The sequence below is a fragment of the Sinocyclocheilus rhinocerous genome, unplaced genomic scaffold (genome assembly GCF_001515625.1).
Source record: "Sinocyclocheilus rhinocerous isolate Xijiao unplaced genomic scaffold, SAMN03320098_v1.1 scaffold1180, whole genome shotgun sequence".
Lineage (NCBI taxonomy): Eukaryota > Metazoa > Chordata > Actinopteri > Cypriniformes > Cyprinidae > Sinocyclocheilus > Sinocyclocheilus rhinocerous.
Genome location: NW_015665886.1, coordinates 995,142 through 1,019,630, shown reverse-complemented (window position 1 = coordinate 1,019,630; position 24,489 = coordinate 995,142). Strand labels below are relative to the sequence as shown.

General features: G+C 36.7%; 1 protein-coding gene across 1 annotated transcript in view; it reads right to left on the bottom strand.

Annotated features, from left to right (window-relative positions):
* Positions 1-24,489, bottom strand: part of LOC107731623 (phosphatidylinositol 3-kinase regulatory subunit gamma-like) — a 196,744-nt gene that overhangs the window by 103,109 nt on the left and 69,146 nt on the right. Inside the window, exons 3-4 of the mRNA XM_016542747.1 lie at positions 5,838-5,933; positions 5,120-5,197 (exon numbers count right to left, since the gene is read on the bottom strand). Coding sequence (XP_016398233.1) covers positions 5,120-5,197; positions 5,838-5,933 — 174 coding nt within the window. The remainder of the gene's footprint in view (positions 1-5,119; positions 5,198-5,837; positions 5,934-24,489) is intronic.

The window sequence follows — 24,489 nt, the reverse complement described above, 5'->3', positions numbered from 1 at the left end:
GCAATACAATATGAACACAATAAGTACATTATACAAATTGTTTAAGTACATGGTAGTTAAGGCCAAATATTATATTTAGAAGAATGTTTATAACCAATATGTTTTGGTCAAAAAAAAATAAAAAAATAAAAAAAAGTTTTTCAAACAATCTGATTTAATGTTCCACAGTAGAAAGTCCTATAGTTTCGTAATTACGTGAGGGTACGTAAATTACAGAAGACAAAATTTTCATTTTTGGGTGAACTATCTCCTTAAGAAACACTTTAGTGTCCCACGATAGAATATCATACTGGTTTTCAAAATCCATGATACTGAGTATATGTTGACAGACTTTTCATTTTTGGGTCCACTGTTTCTATAACTAAACTGCGCCTTCTTTCATTCAGCTCTGTTCCGCAAAGTTTTTTTGTAGACCAAAAAAGACATTTAGACACCACAATAACAGTCTTGCCCACTTTGTCAATATATACATATACGCTCACAAACGCTGATACCAGCAATGTGCAACAGTACAGTTCATGAGGCCTGTGGCACGCCACTTTTTACCCTCTGGGATGGGACAGGAGCGTGGTGAGCGTGCATTTGTGTACGTGCGAGCATGCATGTGCAAGAGTAGAGAGAAGGTGATGAGTGTAAAAATGCGGGGGAGACTGTCATGTAAACATCTTAGGCGATGAAAGCAAGGACAAGAAGAGCCAGCACACAGAGAAGAGGGACATGCAGAGACTCAAAACAATCAACAGACACAGATCTACAGAATTACAGCACCAAGTAGGCCTCATTATAAACCCAACAGACTAAACTTTCCACTGATTAAAGCTGCAGGTCATTAAACAACTCTAATCTAATAAAGTGAAAAGATGGCAACTTTGCAAAATAATCAATCTTAATTATATAAAATTACTCTTCCTGGGCTGCTGATGAGAAAATGTGTTTTGGCCACAGATAATAGACGACATGAGTCTAAATTTATTAAAATTGGACAAATAGAAAGAGACAAATAAGCAAACAGAAGAGCAAGAAAGCAAACAAGACAGCAATAAAAAAGAAGGCAAGAAAGAAAAAGAAAAAGAAGAAAGCGGTGCATAACAGACGCAGACTTGTATGTTGTTATTCAGTTTAAGCTGCTGTGAACTCTTTAATTTATACTGGTTTGGCATTATGTGTCTCCATCCAATCAAGTCTTCGAGGAGGGCATGAAAAGAGTTAAGGAGAGGAAATGAGTGAAAATGGACAAATGAAAAGGTGTTGTTCAGACGAGGGGAGACATAAGAGAGAGTGGAAAAGCAGAGATAACACAACTGTGGCATTACACTGCAGAGGAAGAGAGCTTCACCAGTTATGTAACATGCTTGCCATTGAGGATATTAGGCTTAAAATCAGGCATGATATGGATAATTCCATATGTCTATCTTTCAATCCATGTCTACCTTTCTATCTATCTATCTATCTATCTATCTATCTATCTATCTGTCTGTCTATCATACATTCATTGTATCTATCCCTCTGTCTACTGTCCATTAGTTCATCTATTAATCATCTATCCATATGTCTGTCTATTTATAGTATCTATCTATGCACAAAGGATTTCTATATACATTTCAATGAAACAGAATGCATGTCCTGATAGACTGTTTTAAAAACTGAATCTCTTTTAACTTCACACGCCATCTTAAAATTGCAGCACTCATAGGAGGAGACACTAAAATAAAGACTATGAAATGCATCACAACGGTCAAAAACACACACATAGCGCATGTTTATATATATATATATATATATATATATATATAAACTATTTAAAAACAGTGCAGATGGATGCAAGAACGCATAAACGGCCCCTAACTCAGCGGAGGAATCGATCAGAACATCTCTGTCAGGAAACTTTAAAAGCCAAAAAGGCTGAACAAGAGGAGTCTGGCCACAAGTAAGTGTGTGTGTGAGCGAGGAAGAGAGAGCAATCGAGGGATGACATCATTGTTAGTGATCACTTGCAAGGCTGTATCTGCAGAAAAGAGGAGAAAGAGCTGGACAGAACAGATGACATGGATGGATTATGCAGGTAGAGTGAGCGTAAACAAAACTAGAGAGGCCGCCTTGCAAAATGTGAGGAAATTTCCAATGAGACTGCTGAAATGACCGAAATGAATGGCTGATACAGCTCAAGTCTTCAAGAGTGAACGGTTATGGTTACGCTAAAGATGGATGTGCATGTGATGCATTATATACGGCAAACATACCACATAAAATTAATATGCACAAATGATTGCATCTCTGCAGTCTTTAAAATCGCCCGCATTTACAGACAGGAAAAAACAGCATCATTTGCAATGAAAAACAATTATAACACCACCCGCAGTACAAAGTGTTCCCCGGGGGCACTGAACCGTCTCCCCTCAGAAATCTTTAGGACTTTAGGGCGTGTTAATCAAGACGATCGCTAAAAGACTCCAATAAAACAAAGGGCGTAGAAGAGCTCAAGCGGCAGAAGCCCCTTCTGCCCAAGCTGACTGTAAAACGCTGGACTCTAATAGGTTATTGACTATTGCATATGAGACAGGATGACATCACTGGCAGCCAATGGGAGAGCAGGAAGTGCGGAAGATGAGAAGAGTGTTTTTAATTTGTGTTTTGCTGAGCTCAGCTTCTCTCACACAAGAAAAAAGATGAGAAATGCGTCAATGATGAATGTCGGAATTAATAAACGGAAGGGAAGAGGGGCTGTTGGCATGTTGTCGAGTGGGCACGGGTCAGCCACGCACTCCGTGTGTCTGTCACTCTGTATCCAGGGAGACCGGAGCTGGAATCGCTTTTCTTTTCTTGCCGACCGTGTATGTGTGTGTGTTCATGCTTGTGTGCTTTTGCTGTACACTGAATGCATATTCATGCACACATGCAAATGTTTGTCAATCCTCCTTGACCATTAGTTTGAATTTACTGCGTGTGCACTTGTCTGTCTTCGATACACCTGATCGTGAGTCATTCCTCTCTCCGCTCCTCTCTACCTCCTACATGAAACCTTTCCTCTTTCATTCTCTCGTTTTTCTAAAATATGTAACCCCGTGGCAAAAACGGCTTGCCATCTCCATGACAACACACTGTTGATCCACAAATCACTGGTTGGTTAGCACAGGCTCTAGCTGGGTGACGTAATGTTGTCTCTGGTCTTCTGTGGCCACTGGACTTCACCACTTCTTGGCTGGGCTTTAAAATGGCAACCATGGTGCGTGTCTGGCAAAACACTTATGAGAGTGTATGCAATGGTGTGAGTATTTCCACACTGAGTAACTAACCTGTTATATAACTACAGGAAATGGGTGCTGGATACACTTTGCAACGTTTCACGGTTGGCTTAATGGCATTCATACCACTCAAAGTTTAGACTTATGGGTAGATGTGAATGTAACTATTTAAACAACAAAGGTTATGTAAAAAAAATTATATAATAAAGAGATGTCATAGGCCTCAATTAAATATATATATATATATATATATATACACACACATTTAAGGTCACACTTTATTTTATGGTGTCCTTGTTACACGTTACATGTACTTACTTAAATGAACTTAAATTATAAATAATTACACGCAAGTAACCCTAAACCAAACCCTAATCCTAATCCTAACCATACAGTAAGTACATGTAGTTCATTAATATTATTCAGTACATTGTACACAGTACATTATTCAGTAAATGTATAATTACACTGTAAAAAGGACACCTTAAAATAAAGTGTAACCACATTTAAAAATGAGATCTGTAAATTGCCCATGTAACACAATATTGACCCAAAACACATGCAAAAGAAATTGCTTTAAAAAGGAAATTGAGTTTTGTAATGGCCAAATCCAATCTAAACCTGTATGGCATGATGAGCGACTGGACTTATAAGCCTGAAGAACATTCTCAAACATGCTGAGGGAGTCCTAAAAGGCAAAAACTCAAATCAATGCTGAAGGTTGATATGAAAAAAAAAACCTTTCCTACACACCACTGTAAACTGGCCTTACCACATTGTCAGAGCATATTCATGTCAACCAGTCACAACCTGAAAACATCTACCCTATACATATAGATCCTCAGTTCATAAGAGTGCTCATGTGTCAGAAGACATATTTCAGAATCTGTGCAGCAACTCGTGAAAGACCCTTTGCCCTTTTATGGATTTGTGCATGTGAGCATAAGTGTGCACATGTACTCTAAAGAAAGTGACATGAACATGCCCAGGTCATGTTAGTGCACATGTGACATTGTCAACCTGTAGAATTATTTAAATAGTTGTGATGCTTAAGCTGTGACAACTAAGGCTTTACCTGGGCACATGTGTGCCATACACAGTGTCAAGATGTCAAGGGCTTTGCTGGACTACGTATTCTGCACTTCAGTGGCATAACAGATTACAATCTCTAACACAGTCGCTTTTTTAAACTTAATAAAAGTCTCAGTCTGAAATAACAATTGTATGTGTATTACAGTGATAAAAGGAGTTTTCTCCTATGGGAAATTCAAGCTCTACCTAATCATTTTAGTAGAGAGGAAGAGGGTGAGGTGTGTGTGTGTGTGTGTGTGTGTGTGTGAATATGCGTTTATTTGCTTCATCAATACAACAGTAGTGCTGAGTTTTTTGGAAACAGCATCTCCCAAAAAAAGTACGGAGCCAGAGCACTCCCTTGTGGTGCTAAATAAGAACTTCAGCTAAACTTTGCAAACTTTTTTAACAGCAGTGGCCTGGATGTACACTGTGGAACACTGGAAGTTACTCAACTGCTCAAAAAACATTTTATTGTTGTTTTTTCCCTTTATCTTTTCATGTTTTTGCATATTTTACAATTAGGATTGTCATCCTTAATTTTTTTCTTCTGAACCACTGAACACACGAGAGCAACATTTTGATCTCAGATTTGTCTGAATAAATTATATCCCATTCATGATTACTTTATCATTATACTTTTATCTTTTAATTAAGACTCTCAAGACTCCCATACAATTAACTCAGGTAAACAGAAACTTAATGGTTGTTTAATAACTAGATGCCTATTTTGGCACATGTACATTTTCTGAAATTAGAATGTACAAAATAAACTAATTATGAAAAAAAGCATGTTATGAACTTACCTGTTTCCAAAGCCTGCAATAATTCTGGGGATCCAGTGGAGGTCTGGCCAGACCGGTACAGTGGCTCATTCTCCCAGTCTTGAGCACAGGACAGAGGTCAAATGTCAGGTCTATAATCTGATGTGCTATCATGCTAACCAAAACCGTTTAGTAAATTGAACTGTTGGAGAGATAAGGTACATTTAAACCCCTTACAAAAGGTACTGTGGTAGTACAATGGTAAAGTAATGGTATTAGATGGCAAAACATTGCATTTTGATATATACACTACCTTCCAAAAGTTTGAGGTCAGTTCAATTCAGCTTTATCATTACATGAATAAATTGCATTTTAAAATATCTCAAAATAGAAAATGAAAATGTTTATTTTAAATTGTAATAACGTTTCACAATATAATTATTCTTTCATTTTTTACTGTATTTTTGATCAAATAAATGCAGCCTTGATGAGACCAAACCCAAACTTTTGAATGACATTATCATTATTACCATGCTACAATAGAACCTTTCATATGTAATTAACTGATTGTAGAGATGAGTTTTTTTCTACTTGCAAAAATAAATATATTTATGATGAAGGAAATATACAATTGCGCACTCATAATACAATTAATAGAATTTGTCAATAACATCATAGGTCACCAATGTAAATGCTAGACTGGTGTCTGACTCTCTCTGAATAGTTAAATTAGATAGGTGAGGCAGAAGAGCAAACTCACCCAGCCTCTCTAGAGCCTCCGACAGCCTGAGCACCACGGCTGGGGTCTGGTCAGGCAGAGCGCACTGCTCCACAACATCTCCCTTTCCACAGGGGCCTGTCAGAGAAGGAGGGAGAGAGAGAGAGAGAGAGAGAGAGATGATGATGAGAAATCCCACTGGTGAGACCAAATTCCCTGATTAGGTGGCTGCCTGTAAACCCACATCTCATCTCTCCCTAGGGAACAGTCAGGTTGTCATATTCACACAAGCATGGTAGATATGCAACATAATACTCAAGTCTCAACTCACACACATTTAGGTTAATGCAATAGTTCACATAACCTCTAAAAGCCAGAATTAATCTAGTTTATTTTAATTTTTACAAATACTAACACATTTTGCCATTTAAAGTTACATTTAAGCATGCATTTAGTACAACATTATTTATTATGAGCTAATGTAAACTAAAAATTACCAGTAATATATATATATAAAAATGAACATTAAAGGGACAGTCCACACAAAAATTTTAATTCCGTCATCATTTACTCACCCTCATGTCATTCCAAACCCGTATGACTTTCTTTCTTCTGTGGGATGCAATGAAGATATTTTGAAGAATGTTGGTAACTAAACAGTTTAGATTCCCATTGACTGCCATTGTATTTTTTGTCCATACAATGGAAGTCAATGGGAATCTAAACTGTTTAGTTACCAGCATTCTTCAAAATATCCTCTTTGTGGCCCACAGGAGAAAGAAAGTCATACAGGTTTGGAAATACATAAATAAATGATGACAGAATTTTCATTATTGGGTGGACTATCCCTTTAAATGCCACAAATTATAAACATTTCGTCCAAATGGGTTTTTAAAATTCAGTATATGATATGTCCTCCAGGTATGTCCTCCAGCAGAATGAAATACAGTGCATAATGTTTCATAAGCATTATTGTCTCTACCCATCTCCACTGTCCTTCCACTGAACACTGACCTTCTGCTGAGGTTCCAGTTGGGGAGTGTGTCCATATATCTCTACATGTGGGCACTTATATGCATTCAGACTACCATGGATAAAATCCTTGAGGGGGTCTGATTTTTAGTATTGACATTTAGTAATGTCAATGACACAATGTCCATTTGTGTGAAAGAGAAACACGGCAGCATCCTTCACAAGACACCCTGTCTATGTTGTCCTGGGACACTGAGCATGTCACACATGACCAGAGAGCATGGTGAAGAGTGGAAACATAGCAGACTGTGCATTAAAAGACTATTAGCCCTTAGAACAAAATAAATATGGAATTTGTAAAACATTATTGAAAAACTGATATTTAAAGGTTTCACTTTACAATAAGGTACAGCTGTAAACGCATTAGGTACCATGAACTAACCATAAAAGCATTTATTAATCTAGGTTAAAGTTTATTCATAAATATACTGTTGTTCATGCTGGTTACTCATGTTTGTTCATAATACATTAATGTTAATTTATACTACTTATTATATAAAAAATGTGTTAGTATATGCAGAATTAATAAATGTTGTAACTGAAACTTACTGTAAAGTCTAACCTCTTAAAAATTTTAAGGTGAGGGTGACAAACAAATGTTGTGAAATTTAAAAGTTTGCTAACTAAGAAAACATGATGAAGTGTTCCTTTCACACATGCAAATAAAGTCTAAAGGTCTTATCACAGCAATGCATCACCCGCGTAACTACATGGAATAAACATGATTTCATCTTGTGCCCAGATATGAATATTACTAACAAAAAAATAAAAATAAACATTAACTTTTCATTTAAGTTACTACATTGCAAACTCAGAGCGGGATTTTCTTTTCTCTCTAAACAGGAAACTTTACTGACATTTACAAACATTGTTAAACTCATTTATATCAGTATGTGGTTCCATTTACATCAAATTTGTGTTATAGCGAGAAATTCTAATTTTCTGCACCATTATGTGAAGCATGAGGTTTAGTGTTGTATACAGGCTCTTGTGAGTTATCTTCAGTGACAACACTAATTAGCACTGATGTGCACCACCCGCTAATGTCTACACAGATACCAATGCTATCTCTCGTTTTCTCTTTCTGTAATTAGGAAATGGCTGTTTATTTAACAGAATCTCACACACAAGCATCTGTTGACAGCAGGAAAAGTTTGCGTTCCCATGCACGGGTGCAATTGGTGCGCTAATCTGCACAGCAGTGGCCCTTGTTGCACCCCGCTGTAATTTTCACACGGGAGAATCACGCTACAAGGTGGCAATACTTTCTGGACTGGGCTGATTTAGGTTTTGTTTGTCAAAGAACCATGATAAATGTTTAGTTGAAGTGTCAACTAGATCTGACAGTTTCAATCTAACCGGAAGCATCAGCATCTGCAGTACAGGAACTGATTAGACCCATCATTACTTTTGACTTACCATATGCAAATGTATAAGTTGCTGTGATCCTTTAGAAGTAATATAGATGAAGCTACAGGAAACAGGAAATGGGGAGATGACAGTGATTAAAAAAAAACAAAAAACAGAAAGATTAATGAAAAGTTCCTCTGAGGCTTTGATGCAGGTGGCACAAAGACGGTGGAGGTTTGAGATTACACACGTTAACCGCGGAGCGCATTGGTATTCCAACAACACGCGGTGCATTTAATTGCTCCACATCCTGCTGGTTTCTCTATGGACCTCGACAAGCGACGCCTTATGAATGAGCAAACAGGTCAGAGCACGATAGGAGGAATCATAATTCTCTCTCTCTCACACACACACACACACTTTCTCTTTCTCTCCCTTGTTCCTTTTGTTTTGGAAGCCTCACATTTCTTAATTGTTGGCCAGCCAAGATTTATAAGACAGGAGATTAATGTGGAGCTCTGTGCAAACTATATCTTTCATTATAGAGAAACTAAAGATGTAGGAGTGGCATTTTAACTTAGATGGTTAGTTGATGAATTATATGCAGGAAGTATGTGAACCCTTTATCATGGATTTCTATAGAAATTAGCCATAAAATCTGATCTGATCTTTATGAATAAGAGACAAACAATAATACATTTTGTCTTAATTGATCACAACAGTGGAGGGTGGAAAAAGCATGTGAATAAATGAGATTTGTTTAAGCAGATCATGTTTGTCTATTGATGTAAGCAAGATCAAATTTTGTGACCAATTCATGCATGTTAAATCCATTTTTTTCCTGTCACTGTATTATATAAACGATTGCCACAACACGCTCAATGCATGAGGCATCGGGAAATAATTTCAGACATCTGACTTGGTATTTTTCGATTGTTTTTCTTTTATTTTCATGTGCTTCAAATGTCAAAACTCTGCCCTTCGATTTGCACCAGCGTGAACTTGTGTTTACATTTCTGGCACCACACATGTGCGCGAGGACTTTCACGTTTATATGTGTGCGTGAAAGCGGTCACAGTTTGTTTGGCTTTGTGTAGAAGGCAGTGGGCAAATTTCCTTTCAATTGGAGTGCTACTATGCGTTTGGTGCTTCGATTAACGTCACTGTCAGAAAACATCACTGAGGCAATTTCTCAAAACGTGAGGCACAAGCTGATGGGTGAGGGACAGCAAAGAACAGAGGAACAAGAGGGAAAGGACAGGGCATGGGAAAAGCAATACTGAGAACAACACCGCGGCAACTAATACAACGATGCTGTTGTTTCAATTTACATGCTACTTTCGAGAAATTGTTATTCTGTATGTACGATCCAAGTACTGCTGCATTTCTTCAGAGTCATGTTCAGTAGTCCCTCCTACTGTGAAATCTCATTGGCTCACATATAGGATGCACAATATCACATTGTTTTCTGGCCACTGTCTGAGATTTACAAATTCATTGTTATCATTGATATTATATGATATATGACAACTAATAATATTCAATAAAAACTAAATATTATTTAGCAAATTGTTTACACTTATTTTAAATTACACTACTGTTTAAAAGTTTGGGGTTGAAAGAAATTAATACTTTTATTTATCAAGGACACATTCAATTTGTCAAAAGCAAGAGGAAAGCATTGATAATAATTTTTTTTTTTTTTTCGCAAGCACCAAATCAGCATATTACAATGATTTCTGAAGGATCATGTGACACTGAAGACTGGAGTAATGGTTGCTAAAAAAAAAAAAAAGTCAGTGTTGTCATCACAGAAATAAATTACATTATAAATATATTAAAATAAAAAAATTTTTATTTTAAATTGTAATAATATTTCACAATATTATTTTATTTATCAAAGTATTTTTTATCAAATAGATACAGCTTTAATGAGCATAAGAAACTTCTTTAAAAAAAACTTTACTTTTTTTTTATAAAACAAAAAATTATTCACAAAATTCACAAACTTTTTATAGAATTTCGATTATTGGCATTTATAAGTTATTGGCCATTATGTGAAAATAATTATCGTATTTATTGTAATTAATAATAATTATCAGCTTATTGTATCAGACAGAATTCCTACGCATGGATGCACCGATATACACACAGTAAATTAAACCTCAATCACCTTTGATTGGCTGTTTGTGTCATGTCATGCAGCAGATTCACACTCAGAGCAAACAAACGAACTGCTTGTCGCTGGAGGCTTGTCACATTGTGCCCGCTGTTACATATTTGCAAGCACTTTTCCAGGTGCTTTGCAGTTCAAACACATGCTAATTAGCTTGCAGGTAACTTAAGACAATCAAAAGATCTGCAAAAAAGAAAGGACAAAGCAAACAAAACATGGCACTGTTGGTAAAGGACCTCTAGGTGAATTACATCTCCACTTAATATCTATTGTTGATCCCATTACTGGCATTTATGAGTGTAAAGCACGAGACTATGTTAAACAGTGAGGGTGTCGCTGTCACTGTACAAAGCTTGTGTGTGCCCGTCCTAGCTGCTCTGTGAGAACACACGAGCCTATCAGATCTTATCCGTTTTCTATTAGGAGGACAGAAAGCAATTTCTAGGGTTTTCATTGCCCTGTGTGTGTGTGTGTGTGTGTGTTTAACGAGCTCTGGTCACAATGACAGGGAATTACTGAACGGATCAGCACTTCTGCACAAAGCCATTAAGTGTCCAAAGTCGGGGGTCAGCCAGCTGAAAATGTGGGAAACAGTCTTTATGAATAAACATATTCTCTTACACCTGGTTTCCCATAAATTAAAATAAATTTTCCTTTTAATTTTCTGACTTGCCTAAGCATATTCAGGACATTGTCAGCACTATTTACTAATTTTCTGCACACATTAACTATTACAATAATTGTCTTTTATCGGCTCTTTCCCTTTGAGGGTGCGATACAGTGACCTGCTCTTTCATTATCTTGAGTCCACCTCACACAGAGCAATATATCGCAGTGAGCACTAGGGGGTGCCACACTAGCCACAGTGTCTCAGTGATGCAGATATATGAGCCTTTGTGTGCTGCAGAAGGGACTACAGTGTGTGGGACAGAACCGAATGCTTTGAAAGGACAAAAGAATGGTGAGAGCCACTGGTGGGATCTTACATAAGATTCTGGGAATATATAAAATGTGAAAATACATACACAAACACAACAAATGCTCAATCTGAACATTAAATGTAGGCTATTTCATGCCAAGTGCACAAATTGGGTTTTCATACTCTTGATGCCAAGGACCCCCCAAAATGATGATTTGTCCCTTGTGAGGAACCCCTTCCAGTGTTGTTAATATAACTAAAACTTAAATGATTAAAAATGAATTTCAGTAATTGAAATAAAGATCAAATAAAATAAACTTAAAAAACAAAAAATTGGAAATATCACCCTGGGAACAAACTATAATAATCTTCCATTTGAAATCAAACTGAAATCTTCATAAATTCTATAATGGCATATAAACAATACTAAAATGACACTGTCTAAAGTATAAAAATAGCTATGAGTTTTAAAGGGGTCATGAACTGAGAAACCAAAATTCCCTTGATCATTTGACATATAAGAGGTCACTGTACTATCCTGTAAGTTTCAGAACTCAAAACGTCGTTAGTCTAAAACAGCTTATATTGAAGCCAGCCTGCCAAAACGACAGCTTGTGGAATGTACCACTCTATTATGTAATAGTGTGACTAAACAACACCTCCGCAGAATCAACGCCTGTTTCGACATCGCTTCCTGTTTAGCCCCGCACACCGATTCACTAATGTAGTGTTTATGAGAGAGGCGAACGCACAGGTCTACGCAGAAACCAAGCGATAAAGATGATCCGAAGACAACAAGACGCTGTGCAGTGCCAAGTTGTGGGAAAAACAGTCTTTGCATTGTCTTACTTGCGATTCCAACGTTAGGAAAGAGTGGATGAATTTTATTTTTAATGAAGTTCCAGACCACGTCAGTAAGAACTCGGTCCTTTGTTCACTCCATTTTACACAGCACAGCAGCGTCCATCTGTGAAGGACGTAGACTGTCAAACATGCACAAGTGTTAGCCAATCATCAGGGTTGCCAGGTTTTTACAACAAAACCCACCCAATTGCTACGCAAAACTATCCCAATCGCGTTTTATTTTAGGGGCTATATATCACATTATTGGGGTCGCTTAAACCTGTGGACATGAAAAACAACTCGCGGCAACAGTGTTAAATTAGCCCAATTCCACGGGAAAACCGCAGACTTGGCAACACTGCCAATCATAGCAGTGGGCATTTACTTCCGAGTTTACAAACCGCCACGATTATTCAAACAGAGCATTCTGATGAGGGCGGTCAAAAACAGGACAGAAAATAGCCTATTACTTCTAAATGATGTTTTTTTAAATGTAAACATCTTGATAACATTATAAGTGGACCTCAGAGGAATAGTACAAAATAAAAAAACAGAGGCAGTTCATGACCCTTTTAATGTATAAGGACCCATTTCTACTGTTAGAAAAAGTCTACATTACTGTCAAACATTTTGTTTGCTAAATTACATAACTGGTTTCTTTGTTGTTATTGTATTGGCAAAGCAAATTATTTAAAAACAGTGACACAGTGGAAAACTTTTTATGAAATGTATCAGCTCACTATAAGAAAACAGTTAGATGTACAAACATTTGCAACTCAGATTAATTTGTATACAGATTTATATTGTTCCAGAGAAATTTTACAGTTAAATTTGAAAGCCCTTAAAATACAGAAACATTCACAAATTCTTCAATTGTTCAAATTCTTCATTTGTTCAATTGTTCAAGTTCAAAAACTTTCCTGTGGTCCCCTGGTGGTCGCAAGTCCCCAGTGTGAAGACACCTGGTCAAGATCTATGTGGGAATATACACATTTTTTAATGTCTCTCTTTCTCTAAATATATAAAAGAGTGTGACACTCACTGAATTCATTACTATAGCAACCAATATAGATGCAACGGATATTGACTACACTGTCTGAACAAACGGATGAGATTACATCACTTGCAGAATGACAGCACAGACAGGTTGAATTTTGAGTGCGCAATTCACACAATACAATCCATAACACAACGTGAAAATAAAGCTCCCGCTTAGTGCCTCTACATAACATACCCTTCATCTCCTTTAAAGTGATGTCACATAGTAAATCAAGCTTTGTACATAAAACCTGGTGCACAATACATACGATTCAGACAAAGAGAGCTGAAGCTTTCTCGAATGGAATTGGAGTATGAGGAGGAGGAGCAGCGGTCAGACAGATGAAGGCTTGCAGCTACAACGGTCCTGCCAAAGTGATAAGGGATTAGTCTCTTCCTGTAAATCTTTGGAATGTTTTTGAAGGATTTTTCCTCCTTTCTCTATTCTTTTTCTTTTCTCCCTCTCTCACACACAGCTATAGCCATTTCCTCCATTACAGTGTGAAATTGAAACTCTCCCCTGTTTCTTTACCTGCTCTGCTCCACTGTGTCAATAAAGGATGTTTAGCCTTTGACCCTGCCACAGGCTAGAGTGATGAAAGAAGTGGACTGGCCAGCTCACACACAAAGGTATACACTTACAAATAACCCTGTGCCGTGAACAAGTATGAAGTGTGATTCAAATGCAGTAGAATCATGACAAACACACACACACACACACACACACACACACACACACACAGCTTTATAATTTCTGCAATCCACATCCTTATCAATCACATGTGATAGCGGGCGCCACCCCCTTCAACACGGGAAAGATTACCAACTGCCTCGCAAAATAGCATCTTACTCACACACACAAACACTGGCCATAATGCGTTTGGAATAATTTTTTAAGATAATGGTGAAAATATGTCAGTGAAAATAATTGAATTTAGATGCACTATCCAAACCAGTTGTCCAGATGGATAGAACCGCCCAGCTCTTCCCTTGATATTGATTATGTGCTCATTGTCTATTCCTGAAGGGATAAGAAAATACATTACACAAATCAATAGTTCGCACAAATTTTATCAGGTTCACACAGGCCGAGATTAAAATTATTATGAAGTGAGGGAAAGTGATGCCAAGAGGGAGACTGTCAATCTATCAAGTTTTGAACCATTTCAGTAAATTTAAACACTATGAAGAGCCCTCTGGGATAAAAGGGTTAGATTCTCATACTGAATGTGTGATAGCGCTTATCTAGACTGACGTCTGTATTTTATCAACAAACTTATCCTCAGTGGAAAAACGTGCCTCTACCTACACTTTTACTCTACTTCAAAAAATTACCTATACGTGCAAATCACTGCAGTTTCTCGCTGAAATGAACACTAGAAAAGGTAAAACAAATGTTATTTTATTTTATCATAGTGCATGATTTGGTAACAAATACATTTTGACGTTTGTATCACATGCATATGGTTTTTCTGGCATAGTAAACTTGCTCCGAAGCTCACCTGGTAGCAAAATGCACTTATAATGTAGATTGCTTGAGTATGAGTCATGACTCATGATAAAAAGCAAAAATATTTGTATAAGCAAGCTAAAATGGCATGGTTGCTTTAGCAAATGCGTTTATATTTCACATGTGCTTTTGTTAACACTATCAGTTAGGTTTAGGGTAGGATTTAGTATAGGTGGTATGTTAGTTTAAAAACATTATTAAGCATTATCCTTTCAGTGCCACTCACCATACATTTAATTTCCTAATTTCTGTGATATATACAACAATATTGTCAGCTTTACATTAATCAGCTTTGGAATGAACTGAATGCGCTTTTAGTGCTCCTCACTCAAAATGTAACTTTGAAATTGGCACAAAATGTGCAAGAAGCTTTGTAAGACAATTTTGCAGAAATGTTGCCACAGGCATGTTTTTCAAGTGAGCCTGGGCAAAAAAAAGTAGTTTCTTCAAAGAGGAAAACAGAAAGAAAAAAAGTGTATATGTCCCAGTTAGGAGAAAAAAGATTGAAGAAAGGGCAGGAAGGAAGAAAGAGGAATGTAAACAGCGAAGGAGTAAAGCAGGTGATGGATCCAGGCAAAAAAAAGAGAGGAAAGTCGCAGTGTGGCCTTCCCAAAAAGATGCCACCTGGCAGGGGCCTGGCCTCGGATGTTTTGCCTGCAGCCAATGACAGAGTCCCACAAGAGGGGCGTAGAGCACATGCCTCTTCAATTAGAGCACTCCATGAGGGAGGAGAATGAGAGGGAGAGGGATAGGGATCGTAGGAACTAAGGAAAGATTTGTGTGTTGTCAGATGACCGGTATAAGAAAATAGTTGATGAAAAGGGAGAAAACAGAAAAAAAACTGGAAGAGTCAGACGAGGGCTATGAGTTTATATGACTCAGGTTAACATGTCATTGAACAAAAGTCTGCAGCAAATACAGCTTCACTGGTTACAGTGTACATTGTGCTGGGAATAAAGAACTGCTTCTTGAGTAAAAAAAAAAAACATGTTTAAAAAAGGACAAAAATAGCAGAGCCTTGGAGGAATCTTCATATAAAACAAATAAGTTTAAATTTGATGAGCACCGGTAAATACACACCTGCAGTCACAGTTTATATATTAAACATGGCATGTGGCTTGGCATGCAAACAACCTGCAGCTATAGTCTAATAAATTATATTATTTGGCAGAAGAATTATTTAAATTAGTAATATTAATAAATTTCATGATTTATTGATTTTTTTTTTTTCACTTGAGGCTGTAATATGTGAGTTATTTACATATTTCAACTAGGGCTGGGTGATACATTAACAATACCATACACTATACCATGTAAGTTCAGTAAATTTTTTGAAGAAATAACAGACATCTGACTGACCTATCATTTGATCCATGACCCATAAGTCATAATTTAGTCATCCTCATATCATTCCAATTCTATATGACTTTAACTGTTCTTTTTAAAAATCTCTTCATACAACACAATTCAATAGGGTTTAACAGTTTTCAATTCACTTTTCAAAATATCTGTTGTGTCGGGTAACTAGATCTAGTCTTTGAAAGGGGGTGTCTGAATCAGTGTCCACAATGTGGTGGTCGTCCATCCTTTGCAAAGAGAACATTAACGCTCACTTACTGCAGGCCCCTTAATGAGCTATTAAAGACCTCTTCACTACTGTGAGAGAAACTAAAGTGTGTGTGCGCCGCAAATGTATTCATTCATGAGCGTCTGACCGTGGCCTACTGAGGCATGCATAATTAATAAGAAAAGGGAGATAAAAGCATACTGAAGTTATTTTTTTCTTCTTGATGTAAATGTGTGCGTTGCCAATCAGCACGTATGTATGTGCCTCCTGAGCCCGTGTGTATCTCTGCATGTGTGTTTATTCCTCGCAGTTATTGCCATTCTAAAGTAAGACGGGACAAATAGACGGCAAATGTAGGCCAACTCTTTCCTGCTGGCCACTAAATATTTATCACATATTACACATCCAAACCCTGCAGCTTCATATTGCACATGAAATACAGACAAATGCTGCTCTAGACTGCGTTTGAGAGAGTCAGGAGATGTAATTTAAAATGAGTGGACATGTAACTGAAAGATTGGAAAATGAGAAGAAATGAGAGATATGGTGTGTGTGTGTGTGTGTGTGTGTCTGCACGTGACCAGAGGGACACTAAACTCATCAGCTTCTTCCGCCCATCCCCATGGGTTATCAGCTATGCAATGACCAAATCTAATGCATAACATACGGTCCCCAATCTACACGTCACACAATTCAACAGATTGAAAGACGAAGGGCTTTTATCCAACTGAATGTAAATGAAATGAGAATACACAAAGGCAACCTTGAAAACTGAGGGGCATTTCATGTGCGCTTTCAAATCTCTCTCTTTACTCAAGGAAGAAAAAAAAAGAGCTGACTGGGGGGACATTAAAATTAATTTCATTCTTCCCTTTTCATAGTTTTTTTTAAATTTAATTTCTTTACCAATCTCACTGTTTGAAAAAGTTGTGGCTTTGTGGTCGAGCAACAATGGATCCTTTCCTCATGTGCTTCCAATGCTGTTTCATCCATTTGTGGCATTAATTCCACTTCCTTTTTGTCTGACTATACACTCAAGGAAGTCTTTACCATTTCAAAAAAATCTATTAATTATTCAATTAGTTAAAATCAATAGTAAAGACTCATACTATTTATTTATTTTTTGATCAGAAGAATATCTGATGACTGAACATATTTTATGATCTCATTCACAAGAGAATTAACATAATTTTTCCTAAAACAAGAAACCTTCAAACTTCAAAAGTCACCATTAGGGAAAATAGACCAAAGGGATACAGCTTAGTAAGAGGTTGTGCAGGGAAAATATCGGACAGAAGTGTGTAATTCTCAACAGATCTGTAACAGACAGATTCTCAACAGAAGTTTATAACACACATCACCTACACTGGAGAACAGACAAAGAAAACAATAACTTAAGTAACAATATGAATGTTGCAACCCCAGCACATTGGAGAAACATGCCTGTAAAAACATGAAAAAAATTGGAGACATTTTTGAAAAGTGACATACCGTTGCTTCTTGTTTGTTTCATGACTATTTCAAAGTAAAATGTCCAGTGAATGGTACTAAAAGTGTGTTCAGTTTTATTCAAAACCTATGAATGTGCATCTAGCAATGTTTTATTATGTTCGTTGTTATACATATTGTGCTAGATCTGAAATTAATTATCTAGTGAGTGGTACTAAAATGTTAATGAAAAAAATATATACAAATCATACCCTAAACCTAACCAACAGTGTAAACAAAAGCAAACATGGGAGAAAAACGTAATTGTGTATTTATCATGACTCATATTTTGTGTTTTGAGGTCATAACATAGCATTGTGCGATGCAAAATAATTCTTTATTAATCAATATTCTAATAATACTGTAATAGTAATTTACGTGAAAAGGAATCAAATTTGTTGGTGTTTTACTGTCACCAGTGTTCATTTCACCTGAAAACTGCAGTGAATTGTATGAATATGTATATTTTTGGAGTTTACCAAAAATATAGGTAGAGGCACAATTTTCCAGTGAGCCTATGTTGCAATGATGTCTTAATTAAAATGTTTAAAAAAATGCAGGTTAGTGTATCACTTTGGTTTAGTCAATTAAAGTCAATCAAAATTCAATCCAAAAACAAGTATGTGTGTGTGTGTGTGTGTGTGTGTGTGTGTGTACTTGTTTATGCTACATTGTGGGGACCAAATGTCCCCACAAGGATAGTAAAACCTGAAATTTTTGACATTGTAGGGACCAGCCTGCAGTCCCCACGAGGGAAATTTTTTTTTAAAAATAGTAAATGATGTTTATCTGAAAATGTAACAATGCAAACAGGTTTTCTGTAAGGTGTAGGTTTAGGGTTAGGATTGGGTTAGGGGATAGAAAATATTGTTTGGTCAGTATAAAAGTAATAGAAGTCTATGGAAAGTCCCCACAATTCACAGAAACAAACGTGTGTGTGTGTTTGTATATGCTTAGTTACAGTTTGAGGACAATTGTCTCCAAAAGAGACTTCATACTCCAAAAAAATAAAATAAAATAAATAAATAAATAAAACACATAAAATATTATATATTTCCTCATTTAGAGAGCAAAGAATAAGTGTGTGTGTGTGGTTATGCTAGTACATCTCTGTTAGAGTCCCAGCCTCTCCCTGTGAAAGCTACAGACAGAGACAGATCACCGGTGACCTCCATCACAGCTACTGACCCTATCACTCTGAGCAGAGAAAAAGAACGAGAGCGAGAGGGAGATTGGATATGGGGAGGGGATCTAGCATGTCTGAGTGTCTTTTCTTGACCCCCTACCTCATCTCCAGCTGTACATCACAGATTGCATCTGCTTAGGGGGCTTTCTGCACACGCTCAGAACGGTGACTTCCCACATGATTTACCGTTCCTTATCATACACACCTGCGCTAGGTAACCCATTAGTTATGCCCTATCTTTTGTGTAGATGCATTGTCTATCCCCGCATTGGCCAACAAACCGAATGGGTAACACAGCACAGCTGGCCGTGATGAGAAGGCCTGCACATTAGAATAATTGAGAGAGAAGAGAAATGAATGAGAAAAGAGCATTGGATGGGGCAACTGGAACTGGTGCAGATGTGCAGTTCAAGTCCATGTGTGCGGATGACACTTCAGAGGCCAAGGTCCGTTGGGAAAGCAGCGCGTGTGCGTTTGTCCTGATTAGTGCACAGCAGATGTGCAATAGTAGGGAGCACAAAGCAAGCTGAGAAAAAAGGTCCCAGCAAGCCTGTCATTATATTCCAGTACATCTTTCTCTCTCTCCATAGAGAAATAATTATGCTAACGGTTGTGGCCAATACACTGTGGCCTCTTTAACCTCAATAACACATCTCCAAGAGTCTATTTGAATCAACATCAATGCCAGCTATTGTAGTGGAAACTCAAGAAATCCCTGTAATAATTTATTTTTACAATAGAGTCTCTGTAATAAATAACTATGAAACATGATATAAACATAACATACACTTGAGTTAAAAGGTCAGATAACGCAATACACTACAGTTTAACACACACACACACACACACACACACACACACACACACAAATTGTCCATTCAATCTATTTAGTTAAACTTCCCAGAAAGCTGCATTCATGGAACCTGTCTGATGAGTCCCCAACACTGGATGAAACAGAGATATTCAGAGTTTTTTTTTTTGGTCTGTGATAAGAGATGGATAAACTAACCAAGCAAGGAAAAAGCCACATCATCATCTCACAGCTGTTTTCTGCTATAATGTAACTGTTTCTAAGCCACAGCCTTAAGGATGCAGCACAAGCTGTAATAGAAACTGGGGAAAATTACAACAGCAACAACAAAAAAGAAAATAGTTTGGCTCAAACTGAAAACTGAAAATCAATTTTAATTAAATAAATAGGTCGACATAGCAGTTCTTTGAAACAGGGTTAAAGCAGGACCTTGGCCTCCCCACAGTGCCATATATACACAGAATGTTGTAATTGATCATACTTAAAGGGCACAGCAGGCATTTTTCTATGTCCTAGCCACACTAGACAAATGAAACACATGTTTTTCTTTCTGTTGTGTGTATGTGCGCACAACTGATGAGATGGTGAAAACAACAATAGTTTAAAGTAAAACTAATACTGCATAGTTATTGTCTGTTAAGGGCTGTTAAAGGAATCGTTCATCTAAAAATGAAAATTGGCTGAAAATGTACTCACCCTCGGGACATCCAAGATGAGTTTGTTTGTTCAATGGAACAGATTTTTAGAAATTTAACATTACATCAGTATGGATCCTCTGAATGGGTGCCGTCAAAATGAGACTCCAAACAGCTGATAAAAGCATCACAATAATGCACAAGTAATCCACACGATCTTATGAAGTGAAACGTTGTGTATTTGTAAGAAACAAATCTAACATTAATAAGGGATTTTAACTTTAAACTCTTACTTCTGACCACAATACCAGTCCATAATCCATAATAATGCTTCCTCCGGTGAAAAAGTCCATTGTTTATCACAAATATGCAGCTTTTTGCTTCAAATGAAGTTAACTGGAGTTATGTCAATTATCTTGAATTATTTTGATCCTTTCATCAGCGGTTTGAACTTCCATTCTGACGGCACCTATTCACTGCAGAGGACCCATTGGTGAGCAGGTGCTGTACTGTTATGCTACATTTCTCAAAATCTGTTCCAATGAACAAACAAACTCATCTACATTTTGAAAAAAGACAGACCGAATGAATGAATGCATGAATGGAACATTTATAAAGTGCATTTTAGATACTAATATACACTCAATGGAATTAGAGATCTCTCCTCAACCACCACCAGTGTGCAGGTGGAGAGTGGATGGCCTAAGATTGAGTACATTTTCAGCAAAGTTTCTTTCTGGGGTGAACTATTGCTTTAAATAACTGCATTTCACTCCACTAATGCATCTCAAGTCATCATCATTTAATGACCAATAATGGGTCGCTGTCATTAAGATATTCTGCATAGAAATCTATCAAACATGGCATCAATGTGCAGTTACATTAGGCTTTGTGCATGCAAAATTACTTCAGACACCACAACATATACCGGAAAAGGGATATTATGTCACAATAAAGGTTTACTGTATGAGTAAATGTGTTGTTTAGGATATAGTATGTGTATGTATAAATACACAGACTACCCTGTTATTCCGCAACACTGCAAGCGGGTGTTGGAAGTCTGTTTGAATCTAGAGGTTAATCTGCGACATTTAAATATTGTGATGGTCAAATGTCTTTTTTTTAACACTAGATAAACATCTTAAAATAATAGGTTTTCATACATTTTAAATGTTAAAAGTCACAGATACATCTGCACAATGTTATTCTAACATCAAGCAGGGACCATGTTAGCAATGCATTGCAAGTGTACACACACTCTAAAAATAACATCATACACATGAAAATAAAGCTGGTGCATTTAATTACATTTACAGTACTGTAGCATTAAAATTAATGCATTTTTTTCAGTTTCTTTTTCCCCCGCATTTTGCCTCACATTGCGATAAATAACAATACCAATAACAAATGTAGGCGCTAATTATTATAATGTTTGGCACTGCGTTGAAGGCTTAGCATTCTCTTGGGGTTAGGGAAAGATGCTAAACAAGTGAAAATAAAACATATCTTTGCTGGTGAAATTTTAATAATTGATAGATAGGATCTTAACCAGTGACAAAGACTATAATAAGAACTTGCAGTTTTGCTGCTGCAATTAAAATATGTCCACACTGTTAAATATGGTGTCAGCTTGAGAGAGGCAGCAATTACTTAATAAGCTCTATCTGCAGTGTGAAGGCTTAACTAAATGAGGTCCTGATATAATTGAACAAGACACATTGTGTACATTAATGTGTATAAATTAACCTCATACTAATGGCCAAACGTTTGAAATAATTAAGATTTTTTTATGTTTTTGAAATAAGTCTCCTATGCTTATCAAGTCTGCATTTATTTGAGTAAAAATACAGTACAAATAGTAATATTGTGAAATATTATTACAGTTTGAAATAATTCTTCTTATTTTAAAATGTAATTTATTCCCATGATGACAAAGCTGAATTTTCAGAAATCATTCTATATTACCTGTTTTAACGTATTAAAACAAAGCAATTTAAATTTAAAATTGTAATAACAGAGTAAAATATTTCAGACATCCTATCTATAGAATGCTCAGAATAAGATACAGGAGAATAAAACAGTTAAAGAGTAATAGCAGTTATCAATAAGAATCCATGGTGTGAATCATACTTCCCACCGGTAAGAGAAGGATTAATCAGTTTAAGAAGTCTGGAAATGGACCTGAAAATTGTGTTAAATTAGACATCACTTTTGAGAGGTTCTGTGTGCACCAAGACAGAATCTCTGTGGGGCAGGTGCCATTTACAGCCACCTTTGTTCTGGAGCTCAGATCATATACAGACTCTAGAGAAGTCTATGTATGCTGCAGGTGTGTGTGTGTGTGTGTGTGTTTGTACATTAGCATGTTTTCTGCGAGGGATATGGATCACAATCCTGCTCCACATGTCTCTCTGCAATGCTTCAGTTTCCCTTGTTTTCCTGCTCTACAGTCTCAGCTTACTCTCTGCAGTTCTGCTTCCTTTGTCACCAAGTGAGCCGTTGCACCTCTTTCTTCTCACTTCCCTTTCTAATTACATCTCTGGAGGACACTTCCACCAGCTTACCGCCACCTCAACCTCCACCTCCACTACTGAATCATACATGATTCTAAGCTTTCTATTCTCTACTTAATATCACTGGGAAAGAAAATAGGCAGGGATGATGATGATGATGACATAATTTAAAAGTGATTACAGAAAGCACCTTTTAAGGGTGTCTGGAAAACATTTGGGTTTGAGTGGAGGAGAAAATGTGTGCAAATATGTGCATTTAAGTGTGTGTTTGTACGTGTGTTGGCTCCAGAAGTAATCCAAATGTAACAAAATCTCCCTTAAGGGATGTTCTGACAGTTAGAAATTATTCCTACATTTTTTTTTTTTTTTTTTTAAATACTGTTCAAAAGTTTTAGGGTAAGAAACTTATTCAGCAAGGACACATTAAATTGACCAAAAATAAGACTTCCACATTGTCACTGTTTCAAATAAATGCTGTTCTTTTGAACTTTATATTCATCAAGGAATCCTGGAAAAATTGATGAAAATAAGAAAGGTTTCTTAAACACCAAATCAGCATATTAGACACTGAAGACTGGAGTAATGGCTGCTAAAAAAAATCAGCTTTGCCATCTAAATAAACTACATTTTAAAATATATTAAAATAGAAATCATTTATTTTAATATGTAATAATATTTCACAATATTACTGCCTTTTTATATTGTATTTTTGATATAATAAATGCAACCTTGATAAGCCTTATCTCAAAAACATTAAAAACCTTACAGACCCCAAACTTTTGAATGGTAGTGTATATAACAAAACTTTCAAAAAAAATAGTATTATTATTATTGGTCTACAGGCTCATTTAACCTATATAATAGATATAATATGTTATATATATATATATATATATGAACCTGGCGCGTTTCCCCCCTTAGCTCGATTCGTTTGGGCATATGTGAACATGGCAATCGCGCTCGGATCTGCGCCAAAACAATCAGTCCGAGATCACCCGAATGAGGTAGTCTCGGCTCGATTGAAAACGAACTCTGGAGCGGTTCGGTTGTAGTGAGAAAGCAATCCGATCCAACGGACCAACGAACCAGGCTATATCACAATTTATGATGGGTAATTACGTAAGTTCCGTGAAAAGCATCAGCTTTGTTGTTTTGCTAATACCTCAAAATGAACCTGTGAATGTCTGTGGGTGAGCACGTCTTTGCCATTCAAAAATCAAAGCACACTTTATTTCATAATGCCGTCTTATTGCTCTTCTTTGAAGGTGCATTTTAAAAATGTTTTCCCGATCAATCATGGACTCCTGCTCAAAATGCTAAATTATTATAACGACAGCTACAAAAAAAACAAAAACATCAATAAGCCCGCAAAGCTGTTATCGTTCCATCCTGACGGATGACATGCGTGACAGCTCAGTGGAATCCCGGAAAATAAAGTGTGGAACTTTGACCAATGAGAGTCAGTTGAAACAGTTTACTCGCACGTGACTTGTATTAACAAATTTGGTCCGTTTAGAAAAATTGCCGTATGAAAGCGAACCGCACCAAGAATAAAAAGCAACATTGTAATAATTGTAATGCCTGTTTCGGAAGAAAGCAATCGATCTACAGGTGTGAAAGCACCCT